The sequence below is a fragment of the Acinonyx jubatus genome, chromosome E4 (genome assembly GCF_027475565.1).
Source record: "Acinonyx jubatus isolate Ajub_Pintada_27869175 chromosome E4, VMU_Ajub_asm_v1.0, whole genome shotgun sequence".
Lineage (NCBI taxonomy): Eukaryota > Metazoa > Chordata > Mammalia > Carnivora > Felidae > Acinonyx > Acinonyx jubatus.
Window position 1 is genome coordinate 28,438,552 of NC_069395.1, and position 25,666 is coordinate 28,464,217.

General features: G+C 50.7%; 1 protein-coding gene across 10 annotated transcripts in view; it reads right to left on the bottom strand.

Annotated features, from left to right (window-relative positions):
• Nucleotides 1-25,666, bottom strand: part of NAV1 (neuron navigator 1) — a 243,441-nt gene that overhangs the window by 62,312 nt on the left and 155,463 nt on the right. For 7 of the 10 annotated variants that reach the window (XM_053208821.1, XM_053208822.1, XM_053208823.1 and 4 more), the window contains one exon: nucleotides 24,299-24,664. The exons of 2 other annotated variants lie outside the window; for them this stretch is intronic. In XM_053208821.1, the coding sequence (XP_053064796.1) occupies nucleotides 24,299-24,664 (366 nt within the window). Of the gene's footprint in view, nucleotides 1-6,818; nucleotides 10,050-24,298; nucleotides 24,665-25,666 lie in introns of those variants that run through there. One more of the 10 variants, XM_053208829.1, reaches the window with a different exon arrangement.

The window sequence follows — 25,666 nt, forward strand, 5'->3', positions numbered from 1 at the left end:
TGTTATTCCTAGTGCCAGGAGTCAACATCTGACCCTGTAACAAGTTAATCATACCGTCATGTGGATTGAAAGCAGTGGTCTTTTTTTCTCTTTGTAGTGATTAGCACAATTCTTGGCACACAGTAGGAAATTAACAAATACTCACTGGTGGCTGACTGATATGTAGCTGTTATATTTTGGGAGATAGGACCTGGCCCAATCTAAACAGCTCTAAGTGTGATGTGGCACAGGCTAAGCACGGTATATATAAATTTGTACTGTTACATTAAGCGCTTATAATAGAATCCTGTGAGCTATGTGTTGTCACTATTAAATTCCACAGAGACACGGCTTGAGTAAGAGTCCCTGGCCCCTAGGAACTTATGATTAGACAAAAACACCACCATATGACAAATGGATACGGAAAAAAAAAAAGCTGGAAAGCTGCTTCCCTGGAGGTTGGAGAACCTCATTAACAGCTCTCCTTTCTAAAAAATGACCATCCCAGCAGGGAGCCGCGGCATTCTCAAGCTTGCAGAAAGCGCCAGGCTCCTAGGCCTCACATTCAGTCTATGGTGGAATGGGCTGTGCAGCCAGGCAGAGCTGTCTGAATTTCTGCTCCACCACTTACTGGCTGTGACTTGGGACAGGCATGGTCCCCTTCCTGAATGCATGCGCACATCACAAAAATGGCCACATCCCCATCAGCCCTTCTTGGTTACTGGGAGGAGTAGACAAGGTCAAAAAGCACCCAGCTCAGGTCCCAGCAGGTAGGGAGGTTCACAACTTCCCTCTGCTCTCCTCTTTTGAATCCCCTACCCCCTACTCAAATGGCACCTGTAGCCATACATTCAACAGGAAAACCAGTTTATGAGGGATTTGCCACATCCTCTGTAAGTCTGTGGGTTACATCAAGCTTTTCTTTTAATGTTTATTTATTGTTGGAGAGAGAGAGAATGTGTATGAGTGTGTGAGAGGGAGAGGGACAGAGAGAGAGGGACACAGAGGATCCCAAGCAGGCTCCTTGCTGACAGCAGAGAGCCAGATGTGGGGCTCAAACTCATGAACCAGGACATGACCTGAGCCGAAGTCGGACACTTAACTGACTGCGCCACCCAGGCTTCCTGGCATCCAGCATTTCTTGATTGTGTTGACTGTGTAAACAGGCCAGTGGCCAGGCTGTTGTGCAGGGACACATGCACACGGACAGGGGTTTTCATGTTCTTTCCTTTTCAATATGTCTCCCTGAGTGATGTGTCAGAGTATTCACGGGATAGAGGCTTCCTAAGATTTAAATGTCCAATACTGTCCAAGAATTTGGTATTTCTAGGAAATTCCTAAAGCATCCCAAGAAAGTCAGGGTGAGGATGAATTCTCATATCGGACACATTCTCCACAGGCGTAGCGTTATTTGACTCTGCTTTAATGGCAAAGACAAGGGCAGTCCATCATTCTGGTCATGAACTTCACCTGAGATGTAACTGACCTCGTTCCCACCCCGCCCCCCCTCCCCCGCCCCGCGCCGCCACTGCCGGGGCGGGGACAAACAAGCCGTTTGCATTATCAAAGCCTTCCAGAGAGGATTCCTGGTGGTGCTGACCAGTGAAACATTTACTCAGTTGTCTGTTTCAGAGTTCTGCCTTAGACAAGGAGGCTCTGTGATCAAAGAAGCCACAGTGATGGTGGGTCTGGGCAGAGAAACTAGAAGATGACATATAGCCTCTCAACTGAGGAAAACGCCTCCCTCTCTCCTCAAATGAGCTCTTGTTCCTCTGGAAAACTCTTATTTTTGCTTCAAGGCCCAGTGAAAATGCCATCTTTCAGTCAAGTCCTCCCTGACCGCTCAAACTACGGCCCCTCCCTACTTGCTTCCACTTACTGCACGTATGATCTGGTGTCCCAATTATTTGTGGTTTCCTCCGCCAGACTGCATCCTCGGGCATTATTCCTTGTCACGGTTCTCATGATTTAAAATAAAATGTAGGTATGCGCTTGTTGACTTTTATTTATCCGTTTTCACCCCCCCGCAAAATATAAGCTTCCTGAGGGCAGGGACTATTATGTCGGTCTAACTGATCACTATTGAACTCTCAGTTCCCTGGGATCTGTGAGGCACTCGCTACAGGTTGTTGAATGAATGAACAAATAAACAGGGGCGCCTGGGTGGCTCAGATGGTTAAGCATCTGACTCTTGATTCTGGCTCAGGTCACGATCTTACGGTTTGTTAGTTTCAGCCCCGGGTCAGGCTCTCTGCTGACAGAGCGGAGCCTGCTTGAGATTTTCTTTTCCCCTTTCTCTCCCCCTGCCCTGCTCATTCTCTCTCTCTTTCTGTCACAAATAAACTAACAAACTTTAAAAAAAATAAATGGGGATGCCTCGATGGCTCAGTCAGTTAAGCATCTGACTCTTAATTTTGGCCTAGGTCATGATCTCACGGTTTGTAAGCTTGAGCCTCCGATCAGATTCCGCACTGGCAATGCAGAGCCTGCTTGAGATTCTCTGTCTCCCTCTCTCTCTGCCCCTTCCCTGGTCTCTCTCTCTCTCTCTCTCAAAATAAATAAATAAGCATTAAAAAATAAACAAACGAACAAATAAGTGTTAGTTCTGTTTCTCCAGCACCTAGCATAATGACTGGCACAAAGTTATCACATAATAGAGGCTGAATAAATAAGGTGTTTTTTAAACAATTATTTTTTTAAGTGGCCTATTTTTTAAAATGTTTATTTATTTTAGAGAGAGACAGAGCATTAGCGGGGGGAGGGGCAGAGAGAGAGATGGAGACACAGAATCCGAAGCAGGTTCCAGGTTCTGAGCTGTCTGCACAGAGACTGACATGGGGCTTGAACTCACAAACTGAGAGGTCATGACCTGAGCCAAAGAGGCCCTTAAGTGGCCTATTTTTATGTAAACTGCCATCAAAGAAAATGGATGTATAGGGGCACCTGGGTGGCTCCGCTGGTTGCTTGGTTGAGCATCTGACTTCAGCGTAGGTCATGATCTCAGGGTTCTTGTGACTTCGAGCCCCCACAGAGTGGGTCCTCCGTCCCTCCCCCACCACCACCTCTCCCCCACTCAGGCTCTCTCTCCCAACAATAAATAAACATTAAAAAAAAATAGGATGAAAAAAGTAAAAAATAGGATGTATAAATATGCCATCCTAGTTAACATAGAATTCGGACTGAATAGAAATCTGAAGATGGGTAATTAAGAATTTTAGAAAAAAGTGAAAGATATAATCTAAGCAAGGAAGTTATTTAGTCTATTATACGGATAGGTATCCTTATTAGGGTCCTAGCAAAATGGAAGGAAAAAACGCTAAGGAAAAAAGCAAACTGAAGAATCCAGGAGGAACTCCTACTGCCTGAGAGGGACCTCAACTAGGAAATGTCACTTGTCAAAAGCTCCTTTGCTGAAAGCACTTTGCTTTTCACATCAGCTTGTGTCATGACTACGTCCTAGTGAGGCAGACTGGTTGGGAGTTAGGCCCATTTTAGGGAGAAGGAAACTGAGGCCAGAGGCTAAGCAACCTCTGTAAGGTCACAAAGTTAACTGTAGTGGAGCCCTAGTCCCCAGGCAGGTCAGCACACTCCATGCTCTCCCCACCTCACTCTCACTGGACTTGGAGGCCAACTCCAGACCTTTGCTAAGGCCTCGAATACCCTTAAGTCAACATTCCCTGCGCCTAATCAGTGTCGGTGAGAATAATCTTATTGCAGTGTTCAGGGGTTGGCTTCAGAGTCAGACAGATCTAGGTGTGAAAACAAATCCCACCACTGTGATACAATTACTGAACCTGCCTGTGCCTCAGTTTCTACGTTTCCAAAGTGGGATGATAATAAAATATACCTCGTGTGGTTGTTGTACGGATGAAATAAATGAACGTTTATAAAGTACTTAGCATAGATGGCGTTTTTGGAGCATCCCGTTATGGGGTGAAAAGTGGTTGGCTCAGATGTTGGATACAGCCTGCTGCCATACTGTCTTCCATACTGTGATGCTTCCTACTTGGCACCTCTCTCTTCCCTGCCTCCCAAGCAGAGGGCAGGGGCTTAGCGGGGAGAGGTTAAGCCGACAAGTGTGGTTTGCCTCTCTTGTGCCCAGCCCCATAAAACCCACTAACAAGAAGCAGCTCGTTGGCTTCGCTGTCCCCAGGCATTTTGTCCTTTTGCAGAGGTTGAGTTTGTGCCAAGCTGAAGCCCTATGCCCTGGGGGGCGGGGGGGAAGGGTCTCTGTAGGCTCAGCAATGCAAGTGTTGTGAGCAGGTCTCGTTCCCACTGGTCCCCAGGCTCTATAAGGGCCCTTTCTAAGAGGGAATCTTGGAATGCTGAAGGGGATAGATGCCTGCACCCCAGGTTCCCTGCTTGGAAGAATCTGAAGGATGGTGATCTCTGGAGCAGGAAAGAGAGGGGTCTCCAGGAGAGACTGTAACACTCGAGATGGGCAAGAATGGTGCTTATGGAGACAGCCTTCCATGATAGATGAGCAATCCTGCCAGGCATCTGGGAAGGAAAGGCATCTGCTCTGAGGCAAGGGAAGGGGCCAATGGCCGATCACAGCTCAACTCATCAAAAGCTGGTCATGGAAATACTGCGGGCCAATTAAGCCATTCACCCCGATACCTCACATCCTCTCCAGGCTGCTTCCTTCGGAGCTTAGGGGAACCTGTGCCTGAAGGGCAAGCATCTCTTTGATCCCTGTTGGCCCCAATCAAACATCATTTACAGGGAAGGTTTAGAGCTGTCTCCAGAGCAAAGGCCTGGGCTAAGCTCTCCCTCTATGGATTGCGGCCAGGGTAGTTAAATTTTATATTTGAACTCTGGCGATTTGAGGACTGACTTCCACTTTACAACATGCCCTCTCTCCTCACCTACCGAGAACAATTGGCCTGAAAGTCGTGGGCTTTGGTGGAAGGGAAACTACAGCCCAACCTAGCCCCACCCTAGCAGGGCAGCAGGCTGAGTGGGTGTAATGTGATCCGCTCCTCTCCCAGGGCTGTGGCAGACAGGTCCCCGCCCTGGCACACCTGCCCAGAAGTCTGTTTCTGGTAAGGAGCTAGGTGAGTACTCAGCAGCTGTGGCCCCAGGATAGACACTGAGCTCACTATACAAAGCCTAGATCTCCTGGGGTGGGCTGGAGGCCTGCAGGGGGCAGGGAGAATATCAATTCAAAAGAAATGAATGATAGGGTAACCTAGAAAAGGCTGTGTGTAGGGAAGGAGTGATGGGAGAGCATGCTGGAGCCAGCTAAAGGATTTTCACACCTTGCAGTGGTGAGGGAAGCAAAGAACTCAAGTGTAGAACCCCTGCAAATCCTGATTCAGCGGCAGTTATAATCTTGCATAGGCACACCCCATGCGGACCTCAAGTAGCTTCTGAACTGGGTTGACAGTGGTAGAAGTGGAGAACAAGGTTAGGAACAGCCTCTTCCTTCTACCTTCCCCGGGACCCAGCGACTCAGGACTCACCCCAGGATCTCCCCAGAAGGAAGAATCCCCAGAGGTCCCTAAACAGAAGTAGTCTTGGTTCATACACCGGTTCCTCTGAAAGATATCTCCCACAGGTTATCCTAGCAAAGTTGGCCCAAGGGCCCCAAGTCCCGCTCCAGAGTTGCTGTTGTGTTGTCCCACGGTGGTAGGGGACAGAAGTTTGGGGCCAGGGGGGACTCTGGCCTCCAAGGGCTCTCAGGGCTGCAGTCGCCTCTCCCTTGCCAGGCCTTGCCCTGTTCTGTTACTCTGACCCTAAGCCCGAGTGTGCCCGAGTTGCAGTGGAGCTTCCAGAGAGCACTTGAGGCTCCCTGCCAAGGAACCACGGGGAAGTGGAGCAGGTTACGGGGTGCAAGTCTGGGCTCTAGGGGTAGAAAGCCGTGAGGAGGTTTGGGGGTGGGAGTGGTCTCCGCATCAGGCATCTGGCCTAACCTCCAACTTCCTCCAGGCAGCCAAGTCAGAGGGAGGCTAAGGGGAGTGTGTATATTAGGGTGGGAAGCTCCCAGAAAACACCAGAAAGCATCAACTCTCTTCCTCTGGCTGCTGGAATTTCCTAATCCTCTCTTGGAAGTGCAGTTTCCAAGTCAGCTCTGGGGGGTCCCTGGCTGGTTGTGGTCACATTCCCCTCCCCTTAGTGGGGAGCTTCTGGGCTTGGGCCCCCCTCACCACTGCCCAGGATTGGTCTGCTGTCCCCCACAGTGCATCTCCCAAATACCCCTGCTGTTCATCCCTTCCCAGAGTAGTCCCAGGCTTCACTCCCTCTCAGAGGAATCAAACCAGCTGTGGGGTCCCAAATTCACCCCCAGCCCCCCACCTCAGGTCTCACCCCTCCGTCTCTCCCCACCTCCTTACACCCCCCACCCCAGGCAACCTCCAGAGCTTGTGGGTCAGGGAGACCCTCCCGCTGAAGGCTCCTCCCCTTCCACTCTCCAAGTACCGGAGAGTCCGGACCCTCCAGAGCTGGAGGAAGGGGGTGGGGGTGGGAGGACGCACCCCCCTCCCCCTCCAATGCACTGCAGAGGCAACCATCCAAGTTCAATCAAGTTGTGCTATTGTCTCAGCTTTGTCCAGGTCTCTGGGGAGCCCAAGGGCCTTGCTGTGCCTTCCCTCTCCCCTCCCCAGACCCCTCTGAACACACACCTCCAACTCCCAATGCCAACCAGCCCAACGTTCTTGGGGAGCCAGAGAGCTCTGGCGGCGCTGGCACTCCTCCCTCCTTCTGTCATAGAAGCAGGGCGGCCAAGACCCTCCTTCTTGCAGACCCCACACCCACTGCTGCGGTGGAGCCTGGAGCGGGCGGGGGGCTGGGGGACTCCCAACCCGACCCCAGCACTGCGGCAGGGGCCGGGCGCTTACCTGCGGGGGAAATTCACCGTCCTTCCCGACCTGGGCAGGGGCAGATGGAGCATCTTCCCCGGCTCAGGCGGCCATTCGCGGGGGGGGCACCCAGTGCCCTCCCCGGACCGCGCTCCCCGGCACCGCGGACACCCGAAGAGGTCTGAGCCCGGGCCACGCGGAGGACCAGACACCGAATGCTCGCCGGCCCTCCGCTCCCTTTCCTCCCCACCACCCGGGCTCGCACTTACGGCTCCAGCTGTACTTAAAGCGACAGAGCCCCATTTTGCCGCTGCTGACTTCTGTCCCGAGCCCAGGCGATGCAGGCTGAGAGCGGGCTCTTTAATGCCCAGAGCAGGTAGACAAAGAGCCACCGCAGCCTCAGCCTTCCGGTGGCCTCGGAAGCCCGGGAGGTGCAGAGGAGGGCTGGGGGCCTCGACCTCCACCTGGGCTGCTCCAGAGTTAACCCCCGGGCTGCCAGCTGCGGTCCCCTGGGCGCTCTTACTCTCGCTACATAGGCAGAAGGGGGTGTGGGCAGTGAGGCAGGGAACTGGGGTGCACTGGTGGGCACGGGAAGGGGAGGCCTGGGCTGAACATTCCCCAGGCAGGGTTTCCTCCCAGCCCCCTCCTGGCCCCTTTCCAGACTCTAAAAATCAGTCAGAGTAAGAGCAGGGGACCAGGACATCACCTACACAAGAAGTGTGGAGGGGGATGAAGGTCAGACCACGGGCACAAACAGCCAAAGGCTGGCTCGGGAGCTGTTCTACTTAGAGAAGTGGGGTGGAAGGGGAAGGGTGGAAGGTGTGCCCTCCAGTAGTGAGACAACCTGTGAGGGGTTGGGGGGATGGAGTTAACATTTCTCCAACTTGGGGGGGAATAGATTAGGTGAAAGGTGTGCATGTTGAGGGGTGATTGCCAGGGAGAAAGAACAGTACACATCATGCAAGGGTCAGTGCCTTCATCCAGGAGGCGTTTGCTGCTGACTGGTTGAGAAGAAAAGGACCCCAAGATGGGAGGGTTTTAGTTGCAGAGTAAGAAGAGAAACAACTGGGATCCAGTAGCAGGGTTCCCCCACCGAGCTCCCTTCAGGGTCTTCCTAAGAACTTCACTCTCCCCATCAAAGAAGGAGATCTGCAAAGATGCTCTCAGCCCTGCTTCCACCAGTCCACAGTCCTTGCTCCTGGAAGGGGCTGACTGTGTAAGGTTGGGTCCCGAAGTGATCTGGGCAAACTGGGGAGACTACGTTTTTGAAATGGACAGGTGATAGGTGCAACTTCTTTCAGCAACAAAAGCAACAGCAATGATCTTTTTAAAAAAGCCTCCAAAGTACTGGACTAAGATGACAGTGAACCACAGCGATACGGTTGTCTCTGGTGTTTGGGCAGCTTGGGGTGACCCAGGCACACACAGATACCCAGGCCTATGTGTTCTCCTAGGCCTGTCATCTCACCACCTTTACTTTCTGGGCCTCAGTTTTCACAAATGTTAAGGCAGAGGAGGTTCACACTCCTGATCCCCTCCTAGCTCCCCAGCCTTTAAGGAAGCCTGGAGGGTGCTTTAAGTGCTCGGGATAGCCCTTTTCCCTAAAAGCCCATCTGGCTCTAGTCCTCTGATGGCACAGTGCCACTGACCTGGGGCTGCAGCTCTAGAATTCCCACCCTCTAAGAATAGTGGGAAACCTCACAGACGGAAGTCTGTCTCTGGATCCTAGAACAGTTTGAGTTGCGGAGGGGTCTGTTTCTGAGGGTGCATATTATGATTAAGTTTTCCAAATATGCTTTGAGATCAAAGGCGTATAAAGAGCCCACCCCTCAACCCACCCCCACCCAAAGCATGGGCGGGGGGAGCAAATAGATTTTTACTCCCTTTATTCTGAGTAGTTTGCATGCCCCGAGTCCCAAGCAGACCAGCTTTGAGGGGAATTGGAGCAAGGCAGCTGGTTTTCTCCAGCATATTCTCCCATCTCAGGCCAGGATGGTGTGCCTAGACCAAATCCCTATCCTGGCTCTTCTGTCCTGGTCATGTCCACAGCCATCCCTTCTTCACTACCACCCTAAATGGAGAGTGAGTATAATCAGTTCCTCAGGGAGATTCTGCCTGCACAGCTGTGTTGGGGCTGGCCTGGGTCATCTGGGGAACAGCTTATAGTGACACGCACCATAAGGGATTCTCTTTAGCCTCAGCCAGCACGGAATCCTGAGCAAAATCACTCTGAGCCAGAGGAATGTCACCAGCAGGGGATGTTTTCCCCCAGATCTAGCTGTGCATTTTCCATAAGGTTTCCTCCTTTGTGGTTTTCTGGACAGAGCCTGGAGGGAAGGAGGGGAGACTGAAAGAGGTGAGGCTCAGGCACAGAGGCTTACTTGGAGGAACAGGAGTCTTTGGGGTAGGGGCCGTGCTGTCCCAGAACATTCCTTCACAGCCCTGCAGAGCCCATGTGGCCCTATCCCTCTTCCTCACACAAGGCAGCCTGCCCACGCTCCCTTTGGCCCTCCCCCTCCTCCTGCTCTGCACCCCCAACAGGGACTGGGGAGCAGGCTGTAAAGAAAACAAGTCTCAGCCAGCAGCTGGGCACAGGGGATGAACTCTCAGCTCCTGAGTCTTGTCCTTGTCCTCCCACCCCCACCCAAGGGGATTCTAGGCTAGAGGATCTCTAACCCCCCTCCTCCTTGAGTCTGATTCTTGAACTGCTAGAACCCAGTAGAATCTGAGGTTTTCCTCTGTATGTTCCTCTTTCCTTGTCGATGAAGAAGGTGGGTTGCACAGTTGTGTCTACCTTCTACTTACCTTTCTGCTTGGTGGAGGTTCCAGTGGGCTTTTACAGGGGAAGGAGCAGGGTCCCAGAGGCTTTGCCACTTAAAGAAATAGCATGCAAATTAGCACTTGCTATTTTCGGCCAACAGGTCAAGGCACTTTGGGTAATTGGACAACAGCACTGAAGAGAAATGCTGTCTGGGGGTTTCTGTGAAGACAGTAAAACACAACCTCCTCTGTCAGCAGACCCGGCTCCTGCGCTTGCCGAGGCCCTGACCCTGCCCATCACAGGGGTGTGGCAGAGTTGGGGGGTTATGGTGGCCTTGTTGCCTTGACTACAGTGGGGAGGCATGTTGGGGGTGACTCTGAACTCTTCTTTCTGGGTCCCAGGCTGCACAGTAATAGCTTGGGGCAGAAGGGGTGGAGGATAATTGATGCAGGTGGTGGAGGAAAGACACCTGTTGATAGGGAGCTACGAGTCAGGCACTTTTCCAGAAAAAAAAAACAAAAAACCGAAAAAAAAAAACCAAAAAAAAAAAAAAAACAGCCAAAGAGGGACAGAGGAAAAAGGCCCATCTATCTTAAATAGGCCTCCCCTGTGCTCCTCTGGCTTCTCTGCAAAGAGCCCTTGAGAGCTATGATCTCATTTGTCCCCCGTGCCAGGATCATCAAAGTGGCTCTTTACAAGGGGGAAACTGAGGCATGGAAAGGCCAGGAAATGTCTAAAGCAGAGGGCAGAGCACAGACTAATATGCATGAGGTCTTTCAGCCAGATTCTTGTGAGGGGAGATACCCTCCCCACAACACGCCCCCCCCCCCCCCCAAGGATCTTTGGAGTCACCTTGGCTCAGGACCAAGGTCTTCCACACCATTGTCAGCAGGGACATCCAAAGATGGTTAGTGGGAGGCTCGGGTTGTGTCCCTGACCATAATCTCAAAGGTTAATGGAGTTGGTCAGAGTGAGCCACACAAAAAGAGAGGAAGATTTGCCAGAAAGTTCCATGTGGTCTGAGTTCCAGCGTCACCTGCCTGGGGGCTTCTGGGTTCCAGTGTCCCCTGCCAGGCCTGACTACACACCTGATTTCCTGGTGAGACCCAGAAGGGAGATTCTTGAGAAGACCAGAGTCCCAGGGTAAGTATCCACCACTCGGAACCTCTGCCCCTTGACCTACCCTCACTTCCCCTCTTTCCCGTCAATTATGAAGCTATTTACTTCCTTAGGTGGCAAAGGCCCTGCCCCTCCACAAGTCTGGGCCAGTCAGAGAAGCTTCCTTGGGGTCTGTGGGGGCAAGCTGGGCCCTGAGACCCCTCCACATCCCGGCCAGGCTGAGCTGGCAGCATCTTGGCTGAGGCAGAAAAAAAAAGCATCTTACCACATAGGAAGGGGTAATGAGAAAGGGAAAGGATTAAGCCAGAATGGAGGGACAGGGGAAAGGACGTGGGGGAGGACCCTGATGAATTAACCCTGTGGCCACACACTGAGGTGGGATCCTGATGCTCTCCATGGAGAATGACCTGGCCACATCTCTAACCCCTGCTTTAATTTATTTTTTTTAACGTTTATTTTTGAGAAAGACAGAGAGAGAGAGAGAGAGAGAGCACACACACAAGTGGGGGAAAGGCAGAGACAGAGACAGGGAGACACAGAATCTGAAGCAGACTCTGTGCTGTCAGCGCAGAGCCCAACGTGGGGCTTGAACCTGTGCCAAACCATGAGATCATGACCTAAGCGGAAGTTGGACACTTAACCGACTGAGCCACCTGGGTGCCCCTCTAACCCCAGCTTTTAAAACCTACTCCCAGATCCCGCAATGACCCCACTGACTCCTGGCGGAATCAGTGGGACCTTGATAGAAACACCTATAAAAATCATTCACAGCCCCTGTGGTGACACTTTCACAATTATGATTTTATTTGCAAACAACCTAATGCTCTAAGGTGAGGCAGATGTTACTATGCTTGCTTTAGAACATTAAAGGTTAAGAGAGTGGCCTCAGGTACGGAAGCCATGATGACATTAGTTCTAGGCCAGGGATCATTCTTTATTAGAAATGGGCATCTGAGTGGCTCCATTGGTTAAGCGTCTGACTCAGGTCATAATCTCACGGTTTGTGAGTTCAAGCTCCGTGTCAGGCTCTGCACTGACAACACAAGGCCTGCTTGGGATTCTTTCTCTCTCTCTCTCTCTCTCCCTCTCTCTCTGCCCCTCCCCCATGCACTCACTCCCTTTCTCTCAAAATAAATAAACTTTTAAAAAAATTAAAAAAAAAAAGAATTGGATTTTATCCAGTGAATTTCCTCTCAGGGATGCCTGAGTTTTCAAGAGCTCCTTGTGCATTACCCTGGTGGGCTTCTCTCTGCTCTTGACCTCCTAAGGCAGTACCTTCCCTCACCAACTTCCAGGCCCTTCTTGGAGGACATGCCAGGTAGCCCGGGACAGACCCCCTTCATGAGGTCAGATAATCCAGAATGTCAGGGCCCAAGAGGTAGGTAAAGCTCATCTGGTTCAAGTCCCTCATTTTCACAGAGGAGGAAATTAGGGCTCTGAAAGTGCAAGTGACTCGTTCAAGGCTCTTTACCAGGCTTCCTGATTCCCAGGGCCGTGATCTCACTGGTTCTGTGCTCCCACTTCTCACCAAGTCCCTCCCCAGGGCCAGCTGAGGCTCAGACAGAAAGGTTCTGAGGGTAGGTGGGGGCGAATTTGGATCGGGGGCCCTGGAATCACTAGACGCACAGCGGAGTGTCCCAAAGCCCAGTGCCGATCCCGGCTGAGAAGTCTTTGGGGTAGCAAATGGGCCAGCGAGAAGAGAGGGTCCCGCGCCCAGCTGTGTTACTGCTCTGCAAATATTTACACGACCTCTGAGGAAACCTGCCTTTCTCACCGCCCCGCAGCTGGGAGAGGCAGCAGAGAGGAGGCAGCCCCATCAAATCTTAAACAGCGAGCTACTGTTTTAGCAGTCCTTAGCTTTATATTCTCCTGCCACCATCCCCAACCGCAGGCTCTCTGTGTGGCTCTGAGAACATGGGACAGATGGGATCATGGGAATCATCCCAATAAAGACTCAACAGACCCTCAGCTGGCCTCTGTGGGCAGATGTGTGCGTATGCGTGCATGTGTCTGTAAGGCCTCCAGCTCAGACCCCTGAGGCCAGAAGCAATGACTTCAGAACAACCCCAGCACCCACTGCCCCAGGTTCTCCTTCACTGAGCTGGGGCTCTAATATCCGGAGAGGAATAGAAATCTCATACGCGTTGAGGAGGCATTGTCAATGTATCGTCCCTTTTATCCTCGAAACCCCTCTCACCATGTCTACGTCCGCCTCCCCCTCCCTGGTCCAAGCCATCACCTTCTCTTGCCTAGATTATTGTAGCACCTTCCTGTCCAGGTTCTCCCTGATTTCCCTGTGGCTCTTTTCCTCACAGTAGCCAGGCAGGCCCTTTACCAAACATGTCAGACCTCATCACTCCTCTCCCTGAGACCTTCCTGTGGGTTTCCCCTCTCACTTAGAAGAAAAGTCAAAGTCCTCACCTTGGTACAGAAGACCCTTTATTACCTGGCCCCTGCCTACCTGCTGATCTCACTTCTGACTACTCTCTTCCTTGTTTACTCTGTGTCAGCCACACTGACCTCGTGGCAGTTTCTTGAACACGTGCCCCTTCTTGCCTCAGGGCCTTTGCACATGCTCTTCTGTGCATAGTGAAGCCTGCCCTGACCACCAGATCTCAAATAGCCCCCACCCTGTCAGTCTCTGCCCCGTACCCTGCTGTACCCTGCTTTATTTCCTGATGCCACAGAGCGCCACCTAATCTAGTAGGTATTTATTTGTTTATTTGCCAGCTCTTTTTCATATATGAGTTTAAGAACAATGTCTATTTTTGTCCTCTTGCTTTAGCTTCACATGTCTTGTATATAGTAGGTGCTCTACAAATATTTATTAAATATATTAATAAATATCATGAAGTGGGCATTATCATCCTTCCTTTCAGACAATGAGATGAAGCACAAAGAGGCTAAGTAACTTATCCAAGGTCATGCAAATGGTGAGTGGCAAACACGAGAATTAAATCCAGGTCAGTTGGACTCCGGAATGTTTTTTTTTTTTTTCATTTTCTTTTTAAGGTTTATTTATTATTGAGAGACAGAGAGAGAGAGACAGAGCATGAGCATGGGAGGGGCACAGAGAGGAGGAGACCCGGAATCTGAAGCAGGCTCCAGGCTCTGAGCTGTCGGCACAGAGCCTGACGCGGGGCTCGAACTCACAAACCGCGAGATCATGACCTGAGCCGATGTCAGATGCTTAACCTACTGAGCCACCCAGGTGCCCCTGGATTCCAGAATGTTTAAGCGACTTTGCCAACCTGTCTCCCGAGAACAGAAAACTAACCACAGGGACTGGTAGAGACATAAGAGACCATATAGCTGCTGCCTCCCAGACTTCAGGGGCACCTGCTCAGAGCTGGGAAAAGCAGGATCTCTTAGCTGGAGCCTCACACAAGGAGCTTTTTGCCCTGGCTAAATCCGGTAAACAGGGATCCTCTGAGGAAAGTTCACTCCAGAAGGGCACAGGGCAGCTGGCTTTTCTTCCTGCCCGCCCCTCTACAGATTTGTGGCTCAGAAAGGGATGGTGACAGGCAGATGATAAGTTCTGCCCCTCCTCTTCTATTAACACTCGGCAGAATGTCAGCAGTCCTGGGAACCCCTGCTGGTAGAAGTCCTACCACCCAAACCTGGCCATGAGCCTGTCCACATGGCCGGGTCCATGAAGATGGTGTCATTTCTGAACTGCGCCTTATCATCAAACCCACAGACAGAAGCCAGACACTGAAGTAAAGGATGGGAGAGAGACTAAGAAAGGTGACCAAGGAGAAGTGGGCTGGGAAAGGAGCTGGAAGAGAGTGAGCAGGCAGGAAAAGAGGGTGGGAAGGAGCTTGAAGATGCGACTCTTTCTTTCGGGCTGCAGATGTCCCATAAGAAAGAAGGGCAGGGCACCGAACAGAACTCTTTTAACACAAGCTGGCCAAAGAGGGCAGGAAGGGTAGGCTGGTGAGAAGGGCTTGCCCTGCTCTGGGTCAGGCCCCCAGGCTGAACACAGCATCACTCACTCCTCTCTGGAAGAGTCCTTCCACCTCCCAGACATGCTCTCTGCCCGTCTGGTTGCTACCCCCTGCCCATCGGCAAGCTTGCACCCCCCACCCCCACCCCGCCCCGCCACTGGAATTAGTGCGCACACAGCCTCTTTGTACCCAGCCGCCTCTCACACACGTGTTTGGATGGGTCTCACACAGTGTCTGTCTGTCTCTCATTCCCCTCCTTGGCGTGCACATCACAAACACGCTGGCTCTGTTTATCTATGGCACATGCCCCAACATCAGCCTCTCCCACCTTGTCTCCCCACGACCCTGTCTTGCATATTCAGTGAATGTTGATCTGTTATGCAGCGACGTGCTTTGGGTCTCTCTGGGACTGTCTCTTTCCTTCTGCCTGCTTTTCAAAATCTAGACTTTTGTACATCTGCCTGAGCTTGTCCCAACATATAGGCAAGAACAATCCAGTCCTGCAGACTCTTTAGGGCACCCCTATGCACAGCTCAGTGGGTAAGTCTGCCTGCCTAGCCTGCTGGCCTTTCTTAGCTGCAATGAATGGTCTTTTGCTGCCTGGTCAGAGACATCTGATAGCCCAGAGGCCAGAGCTGGCCCCTCATGGACATCCTGGGACAGCTTAGCCTTTGAACCAGAGTCAACAAGAACTTGTATTCACAGAGGCTTGGGTTGCTCCTTGTGCCTGTGGTCCTGAGCTCTTGGCTGTGGCTACTTTGTGGCTCTCCAAAGCAAGACCCTATCCTGGAAGATGGAGAGGTCACCTAGGGGCATTCCAAGTGGAGACCTCTAACGATGATTCACTGGCCAGTCAATAGCGTGACCTGAGAACATTTTCTGCTGGGTGTTGAGAAAAAAATAGAAGACAAGGTCTGTGTCCCTGGGAAGCTCCTACTCCAGTAGGAGGCACGTGATGCCTGCCCCCTCCCGGGCTTAAGGGGCACATGGGCTGAACATGGAGGGAAAGGGCTTCATGGTATACCCAGTGAGGCAGTAGGTATACCAAAAAAAGGAGAGGACAAGGCAGTCAGAGGGCCTGGGTTTTCCACTGCTTGCTGCCACTTTTAAGTTATGTGATCCCGGCAACCCTGTTAAGCAGTTTCCTCACTTGCAAACCAGGGGAAAGAATATCTAATTCAGTGTTAAGATTAAATAAAATAATAAGACACAGTGTTTTGTAAACCATATATGCCATGCAATTGTTAGAGAATCATAAAAGCACAAGTTACTACAGTATAAACTATACACACAAGTTCCAAGATGATTTTCAGAGTCAGGTAGTGTTGCAATGGGAGGAATTAGAGAAGGCTTCCTGAAAGGAGAGGATTTGGCAGACAAGTGGGCAACTGGGTGTCACCATCTAGGTGGAAATGTTCCATTCTACAGATGTCCTTTAGGACTTTTATCACTTTAATTTTCCAAGAGCCAACCAAGAGAAGGGAGGGAGGTCACATTTACTGAGCCCCTGCTGCATACCTAGTCCATTAATGCAACGCATTCTATAACATCCTTATAGGAATCCTATTCTCATAGAACTATTCCTACTAGAATGGATTCACAGCTTTCCCAAAGCCTCAGAGCTGGGATCTGAACCCAGGCCTGTCATACTTCCAAACTTATGCTCCTTCTGTAATATTAGATTGCATGGAATTTCCAGACACTACTTGAGCCCAGCTGGTTTATCACAGAATATAAGGTTTGTGGGAAAAAGGAGGAGGGAGCTGACAATTAAAGACGAGAGACAAGTGGACAGGCAGGCAGGTGGGCAGGGCTGGTGGGGAAAAGCCAAACCCATCTCAACGGCTTCCTCAATCCCGGATCCATCCTGATTGTCGACCAAATTGTATGTCTTCAAAACTCAGTGAAAACCCCAGCAGCTCAATTGTAGGTTACTAGGACACATCAGAGGAGGGGCCACGCCTCAGCCTGCATCGGTTGCCATGGCAACTAGCATACATCCAGCTGCCCCTCTGGAATACCTGGCTTACTCCCGCCTTCTATCAGCCTGTTGGGTTTGAACAGACACTGTGATCTAGATTAACCCCACACAGCCTGTAGAGTGCTACCACTACCCTTTTAAGAATTAAGGGGAAGGAAAAATAAAATAAGATAAAAACAGAGAGGGAGGCAAACCATAAGAGACTCTTAACTATAGAGAACAAGCTGAGGGTTGCTGGAGAGGAGGTGGGTAGGGGGCACATGCTCAGAGCCTGGAGCCGATTTCAGATTCCATGTCTCCCTCTCTCTCTCTCTCTTCCACACTCATGCTTGCTCTCTCTCTCTCTCTAAAATAAACATTAAAAAAATTAAAAAAAAAAAAAGAAATATCGGGGTGCCTGGGTGGCTCAGTCGGTTAAGCGTCCAACTTCAGCTCAGGTCATGATCGCACGGTTTGTGAGTTCGAGCCCCGCGTCGGGCCTGGTGCTGACAGCTCGGAGCCCGGAGCCTGCTTCCTTCCGATTCTGTGTCTCCCTCTCTCTCTGCCCCTCCCCCACTCACACTCTGTCTCTGTCTCTCAACAACGAATAAACGTTAAAAAAAAAAAAAAGAACTCTCATTTTCAAGCGTGACTGTTAAAATACGCTATTCCAATATTATCATTTTGAATGTGCACGTGACAGGTTAGGCCCATCAATTTGTGAATGTCTGCCATCAGACGGCTAACAAACAATAGCCAGCATTTGTTGAACACTTATTATACATAAACATGTTAACAAATTTAATCCTCACATCAGTCTTACAGAGTAGGCACCGTTACCGTCCGTGTGTTTCAGCTAAGGAAACTGAGGCAGAGGGAGAATAAGCATTCACTCAAACTCACAAAGCTAATAAGAAGAGCCAGGACTCAGACCCAGGAGCTACAAGCCTTCACGCTAAATCACTACTGCCCTCCCACTCTGTGGGACGCTTATGTTGATAAGATCTGGTACCAAAGATCTGTTGATCTAACTGCACACTACAGGACTAAAAGAATAGCCAGATGGTGTTGAAAAGCCAAACAAGATCATCCCATGCAAAGGAAGTCAAAGCCCAAGTTCAGTGAACCCATCTGCCAACCTGGAGAAATCTCATTTTGATACTCTTAACCGCTCCTAATTCAGCCAGAGGCCACCAGCTAAATGAACAGGACAGTAAGTTGAGATCAGAATAATGTATTTCGAACCAAAGCTCTTTATAGGTTTCAAAGCACCCCTACATGTTCTCCTTCACTTGATCCTCACAATGCAAAAATGATTACCCTTTTACAAATGAACAAACTAAGACTCAGAGAGGTTACGGGACTTGCTCAGTGACACGCAGCAAGCTAGAGGAGTGCTTTGGATACAACTCCAGAGCGCCAGATGCCCCTCCCCCTGCACCACAGAGAAGTATCAACAAAGCTGCCTGTATGAATCTGTGGGTCAATATTGTAATTGTTATCCCCCAAATGGCAACAACCACTGTCTACTTCAACTACACATCACTTCTTTGGCCACTGACCCAGGAGTCATCTTGTCTCCCTTTTAGATTTGAAGCCCTTCAAGGACAGACATGGAGTTTCCGCCTTCAGCTTGAACGTTGGATCTTCTCCAGAATGATCCCTTACCACCTTCTACCCCAATCCTTGTGTTTCGTGGGCAAACGCCAGGCCTGGGCCAGCTGCCCACTAGGTGGGATACCTAAAGAACTGACTACCAGGAAACAGAAGATAAAGCGGAAAGGTAAATATCCATGCTTCCTTGCCGACTCTCCCCGCTGCCCGTTCAAGTTAAGAAAGGTTCTCTTCTCTTTGTACAAATCCTACAAACCTGATGCCCATTCCAAGAGAATTCTTCGCCCTGAAGGTTGGGTGGGGCATGTTGGGGTTTGCCAGTCAGACAGCCAAACTGGAGAGCAGCAAATGAGGCTCCCTCTCAGGAGGGTGGCTGCAGACAGATGCTGAGGCCCGCTTAGCAAGGCTGGGAGGTGTCTCTTTAAGGCTTGGGCTCACTGCCTCTGGGAGCAAAGAGCCAGCCTGGGAGAAGGCAGGGGCCTACAGTTTATTTTAGTTGACATTTTTCAACGTCAGGACACTTCAGAGCCAAGAAGGAAACGAATCCCATCTGTTCCTGAGCCCCCAAGCACAGTTCAAGAGGACAGGCTGGAGAAGGGAGGGGAGGCGAGGAGGGAACAAGAAGACTGGAACATCCAGCCACACACATGGAGCAGGAAACCACCTGAGGAGAGACACAGGGCATGGCAGACAGTCGCGAGAAATCCCGCTGCCCCTCTGACACACAGCCACAGAGCTCTTTCAAGATGGGGCCTGCTGGTTCCGTCGAAGGCTCTGCGGCCTCTGGCACAGGTCGCTGGACAGCAGCCCTGCCAGGGCTGCCGAAGACACAACCCTGTACGGTGTGAAGGGCGCCCACTGGAGGTGTGCGATGCAGCACCTAGAGGAGTGCTGCTGCCAGCCAAGCCCGGGGCTCCCGCTCCTTAACCACTGCACAGCTCAGATGCAGCCCACCCAAGCCGCCACTTACGTGGGTGGAAACGGAGGCATTGAGAAGTAAATCCGAGTTAAAACAGGGAAGGGATGGAGGGCCGTCTGACCTCCTTCCCTGCTAAGCACACTTGGTCCCTGTACCCAGTGCCTGTATTTACCTCTGCATGGGAGCCCATCTTCTCCTCCCCTTCTGCTCTAACCCCAGGTGCCAGGGACAGGAAGGACAGACAGATGGCTGTGGAACTTATCTTCTTACTTAGATTAAATTCCAGACCTTCCTATTTTTAGAAAAACAAACTGCTGCTCTCTTTGCAAGAGGTAAAAATGTCTCGAACTGTCATTTAGGACAGTCAGCAGCCAACTTGAAGTTGTTTATGGTGTCATGCTTTGGATACTACCCTGGGCAGGACTAGTGTCAGGCGGTGATTAGTCCAGGTGCCAAATTTCAAGAGGATCATTGACAGCTTGAGAGCTTCCAGGAGAGAGTGACCAGGATAATCAGGAAAAGTGGGTCATTTAAGAAAGTAATGAAATAAACTGGGGACTTCTTTGGCGGGGGGGGCAGTTAGAGAAGAGACTATCTGAGCAATCATTAAGAACATGCTGAAATATCTGAATGAAGATTTATACTTATTCTATTTTTCTTGGATGGCAGCATTTGAATCAATAGGCAGAAGTGAACCAGATTTCGGATGAATATTTAGAAACTGTCTTATAATTTTGTTCTATTTGAAATAGAATAAGCTCACTATGTCTAGGCAAGACAAGACTAAAAGACTGGCTTTCAGGAATGCTATAAAGAAGATTCTTGTACTTTATGGGAAGATGGACTAGGCCAGAGTCACTGAGAAGCTTTAGAAAAATACGGCTTCCTGAGTAGCAGAGAATCTGCCTTGGTAGGTCTGGAATGAGATTTGGCATCCATATTTTTAAAAAGTCCCATCAGCTATAAAACTCTTAGAAGGAAACACAGAGAAAAGGTTCATGACATTGGATTTGGCAGTGATTTCTTGGATACAACACCCAAAGCACAGGCAACAAAAGAAACAATAGATAAATTGGACTTCATCAAAATGAAGAACGTTTGTGCGCAAAGGACACGATCAACAGAATGAAAAGGGAACCCACAGAACAGGGAAATATATTCTCAAATCATGTGTCTCATAAGGGATTCATATCCAGAATATATAGAGAACTCCTACAACTCAACAACAACCCAATTAAAAAATGGGCAAAGGACTTGAATAGACATTTCTCCAAAGAAGATATACAAATGGCCAATAAACACATGAAAAGATGTTCAACACTGCCACTCATCAGGGAAACACAAATCAAAACCACGAGATACCACTTCACACTCATCAGGATGGCTATTATTAAAAAACCAACCAACCAACCAACCAACCAAACAATCAAACAAACAAAAGGTGTCGGTAAGGATGTGAAGAAACTGGAACCCTCATGCATTGCTGGTGGGAACGTAAAATGGTATGGCCACTGTGGAAAAAACAGTATGGAGTTTCCTCACAAAATTAAAAATCGGATTACTATATGACTCAAGACTTCTAGGTATATACTCCAGAGAACTGAAAGCAAGGACTTGAACAGATATTTGTACCCCAATGTTCATAGCAGGATTACAGCTGAATGGATAAACAAAATGTGGTACATCCATACGGTAAGCTATCATTCAGCCTTAGAAAGGAAATTGATACATATTACACATGAATGAACCTTGAGGCAATCATGCTCGGTAAAACAGACCAGTCACAGAAAGACTAATACTGTACGACTCCATCTACATGAGGTACCTAGAGCAGTCAAGTTCAGACAGACAGAAAGTAAGTGGTGGTGGCCAGGAACTGGGTGGGGGGGAGGGGGGGAGGGGAAGATGAAGAGTCAGCGTTTAATGGAGACAGAGTTTCAGTTTGGGAAGGTGAAGAAAGTTCTGGAGACGGATGGTGGGGACGGTTATACAACACTATGAATGTACTCCATGCCACTGAACTGTACTTTTGAAAGTGGCTGACATATTAACCATATATAAAAAACATGTATTTTACCACAATTAAAAAAAACCATAATTAAAAAAATAGGATTCTTTTGGCAGCAGATTCACCTTCCTCATTCTAGTTCGCTGAGCTGCAGTTTGAAGAATTTGCCTACTCTGACCCCACCCCCCAGACTGGCAACCCAGGAAAAAGGCCTGGTGTCTGGAGGGAGCAGGGAGGGCTGACATGGGACTGTACACTGGCTTGGGGAGAGCGCCCAAGGGGCTGCTGCTCCCCCAGCAGATAAGCGAGAGCACTTAGAATCACTGCCTTCTTGCCTGGCTCGTTCAGATGGCTCGTGGCTGATTATGTCGCTCAGTGGGGAGGGCAGAGGCTTCACCTCTGTCTCTGGCCCAATGCTGGGAGCTCCTGGGAGGCAGCAAAGTGAATGGCAGTGGGAGGGGCTGAGGAGGGGTCAGTGTGCGGGTGGGAACAGCCCTACCGTTTCATGAACAGGGAAAACAATTTTCTTAGAAACAGGACACTTTCTAAATTATAAAACCTGGATGGAACCCACAGTGGGGACAGGAGGGCCAACAAGAGGCTCAGCAAGGGGCACTCTCTTCAAGATTTGCTGGAATCTAGGATGCCCAGTCTCCAGTGAAATAGCACAACACTTAACCATGAAAACACATAATTGAGGAGGGATTGTTTACATTAAAATTACTGGGATTATAGGTGGGTTTCCCTCATCTCGGACTTCCTTAGCACGTTTAAGGGTGGGTGTGTTTGCAGTCTGGGCAAGGAAGTCAACAAACGGAGAAACCTTAAAACTGTAAGTGTTAAAAGAGTTCCTGCTCATTGCGGATTGACCATAAAAAACACACATGAAATTATCTTGGAAACCAGCATTGCAGTTTATAGTGAGGTCCACTTTATGGATATTGCCATGCCAACACTTTCTTCCCCCTATGAACTTGAGGCTTCCCTGGGTCCGTGGTCAGTTGGTGGATGTGCAGGAAGGGCAAGTTCTCATTCATGCTCTAGCCTCAGTGAAGTCTATTTGTTCAATGACTTAGGGGCGTGCACACTGTCCAGAGGAAAGGGATAAAGAAAGGGTGCTAGAGGGTGGATTAAGGACATTTTTCCTGGCCCTCCTCTGCCCAGTATTCCATACCTTTACCTCCGCGTCCCCTCAAATCTATGTTCCCAGGATTGGCCAGCAGCCACTACATCTGTCTTTGTTGCTGATTCTGAGTGGCACTGTGGTGAGACTGCACACTCCCTGTGGGCAAGTCTGGGACTCTAGAGTGCAAAAGCCCCTCTCCTCCTTCACCATGGCATTTTAACAATTAACAGTAATAATAGCAAAAAAAAAAAAAAAAAAAAAAAAAAGCTAACATTTAGTGAGCATTTAGAATGAGCCTGGAATTATTCCAAACATTTTACATATATTTATCTACTTAACCCTTGTAACCATCCTGAGATAAGTCCTATTATCTGCATTTAGCAGGTAGACAAACTAAAGCCTGGAGAGGTTAACTTGCCCAAGCTCACACAGCTAGGAAATCCTGCGGCCTGCCTCAGACTGGGATCTCCCCAAAGTCAGGAGTCTCGTGCCTTCCGATGTTTGGGGAATTTTCTGCCATGGCCATTGTGTGCACCTTGGGGGACGGCTCCACCTCCCTCTGTCTGGGAGCTCCCTGACGGCTGGGGCTCTAGTCCTTCCACCATAAGAGGAACTTTCAGAGCTCTTTGGCCTGCAGGGGTTGTGCTTCCCTTTGCCCTATCCAACTGGGAACTCTCAGAGGGCAGGAATTGGACATGTCCTCAGAGGAGCAGCTTCCTGGCACAGGGGCTGTGCAGAGCACAGACACCTTCGCTCTCCTTCCTGCCCAGCAAAGCCCTCTGAGCACAGGAGGAGCTGGATGGCTTTTCTCCGATCCCAGCTCCAAGCTGGTGGATCTGAGCGTGAGGTTGGCCGGCCCCTGGGATTTAAGAGGCAGTAAACAGTCTCATTCGTGAGTCAGTTGTTTTGCTCCAGAGCAGCCTCATCAGCTGGACAGGCCCTGCCTAGTCCCTCCAAGTTTGTCCCCAGGGGTGCGGAACAGTGGATGGCCTGGCGCTCAGCTCTCAGTCCTTTCCTAGGAGGGGCTGCTTTTCATTCTGTTCCAGTTTGGGATTTTTATTGGGAAGAGGTAGTCCCTGAGAGGGATAGGGGGAAGGGGTATTGTCGCTACTTGTGTGGTCCCTTGGAAAGTCCCAGCAAACCAAGAAGGAAGAGCGGAAGTAGCAGGGAGCTGAAAGATGCTCTGGAGAAGGTTCCAGAACCACTACAGCTCTTTAGTCTCAGGGCTTGGAACAGTTGGGCCAGGACCGTTTACACCCTCTCTCCCCCCACTTCTTTCTTCCCATCTTCTCCCCCTCACTTCCCAGACTGTCACCTACATCCGCGTCGCTCCACAAACCCAACCCTGCCAGTTGGGGCAGAAAAGAGAAGATGAAGGTCCCTGTGGGGCAAAGCACAGGAAGTAAGTAAACTAACAGACCGGGATAGGAACTAGGAAGTTGCATAATTGGCAGGTCTGCGGAGGAAAAAACCAGAGGAGTGGAACCTGAGGGCCACGGGAGAAGGCGCGGACCAGAGGGGCCGGGAACCCCGGCGAAGGAAGGAGAGCCACCACTACCACTTTTCTGTCTCAGCAGTGCTTTCCCCTGAGCGCTTTCGTGTTCTCTTCCTGTTAGACTCCGAGGCAGACAGATGTAGTACTATCATCCTCTTTTTCCAAGTGGGATAGCAGATGAGGTTGTCCGAAGTCCACACGGAGTTGGCGGAATTGGCACTGACACCCTTTCCCAGGGCCCTTCCTACCTGCCTTTTCCGGGTTCGAGGGAGGAGGGCGGGACATACCATAGAACGACAGCCCCACGGGCCAATGAGAGGGAGGCCTCTCCATTAACCAGTCAGCTCTTCAGGTGGCGGCCCCACCCACCGCACCGAAGCTTGGTATAAACCACATCAAATTTCAGGGGCGGCCACAACCAGCGTACGAAGGCCCTGCCCGGCTGTCTCCCGTCACAGCGCGGCTACCCAAACTCCTGTCATGAGTCCCGCTCGCCTCAAGGAATCCCTTTCCACCGGTCGTCCCCCTGCCCTCTCTAGTCCCCTTGCCCAGCTGCGCAAGAGACCTTACCCGGTAGTGATGTCGTCGTCTTCCGTCATGGTCTTGCCCATGAGGTCGCTGTCGCTCATGTAGCCGGACTTGAGGTCCACCTCGTCCGAGTCCAGGGACTCGACCAGCTCCAGGCGGGAGATGTGGCTGAGCTTGCTCGGGCTGCGCATGGGCATGGTGTGCGAGTAGTGGGCCCGCTCCCCGTGCATGTACCAGGCGGGCGGCCCCTCCGAGCGGCAGCCCCCGCCCACCGAGGGCGCGTCCCCAGCCTGCAGCCGCGGGCTGGACTGGCCATAGCGCCAGGACAGAGGGGACGAGCGGCTGGAGAGGCTGGACACACTGCGAGGGTTGGCGTCGTCACTGTCGTAGCAGGTCATCTCCAGGGAGCTGGGCAGAGGGCAGAGGGCAGAAGGGCAGAGGGCAGAAGGGCACTGGTTTTCATTCCGGCAGGGCAGCTCTGTGCCCTGCCCGCGCAGACCGCACCGCAGCGACCCTTCTCCCTTCCCGTGCCCTCCCGCCTCCTCTGCACCTGTCCAGGTGGGCTCCACCTTCTCCAGGAGGCCTTTCATTGGGTACGGCGCCCCTGTTATATGTTACCTGAGGTTGTCAGAGGAAAGGGATTTGAAGTGTGAGGGAACCAATTACGTACACTGCTAAGGGCACAGATTTTGTAATATGAGCTGGATTTTAATCCTTTTCTACCATTTATTTGTAAGTGAGCTGGAGGTGAAGTAATCAACCTTGCTAAGCCACCATTTCCTCATCTGTAAAATGGAGATACTATAGCTACTCCACACAGTTGTAAGGATGACATATGTAAATGCCTAACACAGTGCCTGGTATATAGAAGTTGCTCAATAAATGGGAAGGGTCCACTGAGATCTCTTGGGGGAAGTGGGATAATCTGGTCACCTTGAGCTTAAAAGGCCTTGATCATTCATTTGTTCAGGGCATGTCTATCACCTCCTCTCTATTAATGAGCTGGGAGCAAGTTGATTTCCAAACCAGAGATGGCCAAGTCTGGAGTAGGGTACAGAGGGTGTGGAAAAGCTTTGGCAACCTGAGATATGTGTCTGGTTCCCAGTAAGACTAGGCCCAGCCAAAGGTCTGGGCCATGAGGAGACAGAAGCAGAACCTCACCAGAGAACAGAAGCAGCCTTAACTGGAAAGAGGAGAGAACATATGGAAATGGACAAGAGCGTCCCACGCCACGAGCCCTGCTAGGCCAGGCCAGGGAAGCATGCCCAGGTTTTGTGGGATAACGTGAGGGGGTATGGGAGCTGGACAAGGAGCTGCCTTTCTCCCTCAGGGACCACGGTGGCTGCAGAGAGAAAGGCCAGTTGGGATCTGCTTGGAGAGGTGGCCTAGATTTGGGTTCAGACAGAGACT